Below are 2,015 nucleotides of genomic sequence, written 5' to 3'. Positions count from 1 at the left end.
TGTATGTCCTTCTCTATTTTTCTTGGCGCGCTTTGTCTGTGCAGACGCCGAGACCACCAAGGTCGGCTGAGCAGCAGGGCCCCGCCACCACTTTCCGCATTCATTCGGGAGCATAGTGGACTTAGTAAAAAAAAAGCTAGCTGAAGGCCAACTCGAAATCGACGGTATACCGGTAAGCTATGGTCCTAGGTACGGTACGGTAATCCGATGACCTGCGCCGCATGCTTCCTATCAATCGCATGCATCGCGAATTCCCACCGTACACTCCGTGTACGGGATGCGTATACGGTGGCATGGGGATGGATCTACGGTGTCATGTAGATATGTACGGTGCTCCATTGGCTCTGCTGGCCTTTGGAAAAGTAGCCATACCCTCTACAGAACCCTCCTGACCGCTGCTGATCAAAAGCAGTTCGGTAGATAGGCAATTCGGCAGCATAATACTCTCCCGTTTCCTATATCCCGTAGCACAATTTAGGATCTCTGCGGGTAGAATCAATCACCATCTGCAGCAGCACACCAGATCAGAGAGACTACCCGGCAGTGAACATGGCTTTCAACATCGACAAAACAATCGAGCGTCTTCTTGAGGCCCGGTTCTCAACGCCCTTCAAGACCGTCGAGCTCAAGGAGGCCGAGATCCGCGAACTGTGCACGCGCGCTCGCGCCCTGCTACTCTCTCAGCCCATGCTGCTGGAGCTGGATGCGCCCATCAAGATCTGCGGTGACATCCACGGCCAATATACGGACCTGTTGCGCCTGTTCGAGTTCGCAGGCTATCCCACGCAGCACAACTACCTGTTCCTGGGTGACTACGTTGACCGCGGCCGGCAGCAGATAGAAACAATCTGCCTGCTGCTCGCCTTCAAGGTTAAGTTCCCGCGCACATTCTTCATGCTCCGTGGGAACCACGAGGATAAGGCCATCAATGAACAGTGGGGCTTTATGGAAGAGTGCAAACAGCGCTACAATATGGGTGTTTATAACGAATTCAACAGCACCTTCCAGAATTTGCCGATCGCGGCGATCGTGGGCGATAGCATCTTCTGTGCACACGGTGGTATATCCCCCAAGCTGACCAACATGGATCAGATCCGGAATATTAAGCGACCGCTGCCTGTCCCTAGATCTGCTGGAACACCACACGAAGTCATGCTTGACCTCCTCTGGTCAGATCCACACCCCGGGACAAAACTGTTCGCGCCAAATTCGGACCGTAACGTGTCTGTTTTTATTGGACCAGACCTGATCGATCAGTTCCTGAAACGCTTCAACTTGCAGCTGATCGTGAGAGCCCACCAGGTGGTTATGAACGGGTATGAGTTCTTTGCGGATCGCAAGTTGGTCACGGTGTTCTCCGCACCGAACTATACTGGCGCCTACGACAACGCTGGAGCTGTAATGGTTGTAGATAAAGACTTGAAGTGCACATTCCAGATCATGCAGCCCTCCCATAAGAGCACCACCTTGGAAGCGGCCAAGGACGCTATCCAGGCACTCAGAGCCTCAGCCTCGGGCAGCTGATGACATCATCATGTGGCATGCAGTCCCCCGTGAACAGCGCGACATCTATGATTGTATTGTTATTGTACACAGTCCTGTTGCTCTACCGGACTAACTCCAGAGCAAAGTCTTTTTCCTACTCCTACTACTATACATCGTAGATTCGTGGGACCCTGGACCACCCAACTACACCTGTAAGCAATAGCTCAAGGGCTCTTCCTATGACTTATGCGCAGTCGATACACTCAATTTGCCACAGTATCTAGCTCTCGAACCCTAGCACAATCGTTACCATGCCTACCACTATGGCCTTTTACTACGAAATAGGCTCGACACAGAACACTTTGGAGTCTGACGTTTTTCTTGTTCTCACCTTGAAGTTGAACTCTCGAATATTTCGTTCACGATCATTCACCTGTTATATCTGGGCTAGACTTGAATTATTTGAATTCGCAGCCACTTAACATGTCTGCATAATGAAAATTCCTCTGGTCCGGAATTTTCGTCTTCAA

The 2,015-nt window shown here is 51.2% G+C and overlaps 1 protein-coding gene across 1 annotated transcript; it reads left to right on the top strand.

Moving 5' to 3' along the window:
• The first annotated feature begins 406 nt into the window (after nt 1-406).
• LOC135812438 (serine/threonine-protein phosphatase alpha-3 isoform-like) lies at nt 407-2,015 on the top strand. Its single transcript, XM_065325807.1, has one exon. It carries the CDS (start codon nt 550-552, stop codon nt 1,522-1,524), a length of 975 nt encoding a protein of 324 aa, XP_065181879.1. The 5' UTR covers nt 407-549; the 3' UTR covers nt 1,525-2,015.

This window comes from Sycon ciliatum, chromosome 3 (assembly GCF_964019385.1).
Source record: "Sycon ciliatum chromosome 3, ocSycCili1.1, whole genome shotgun sequence".
In the NCBI taxonomy this organism is placed as follows: domain Eukaryota; kingdom Metazoa; phylum Porifera; class Calcarea; order Leucosolenida; family Sycettidae; genus Sycon; species Sycon ciliatum.
Note: the sequence above shows the minus strand (reverse complement) of the source record. Positions and strands in the feature narration are given on the sequence as shown.

What these genes read in the sequence shown, in the direction of transcription:
- LOC135812438 (XM_065325807.1), top strand. Translation starts at nt 550, where the DNA reads ATGGCTTTCAACATCGACAAAACAATCGAGCGTCTTCTTGAGGCCCGG.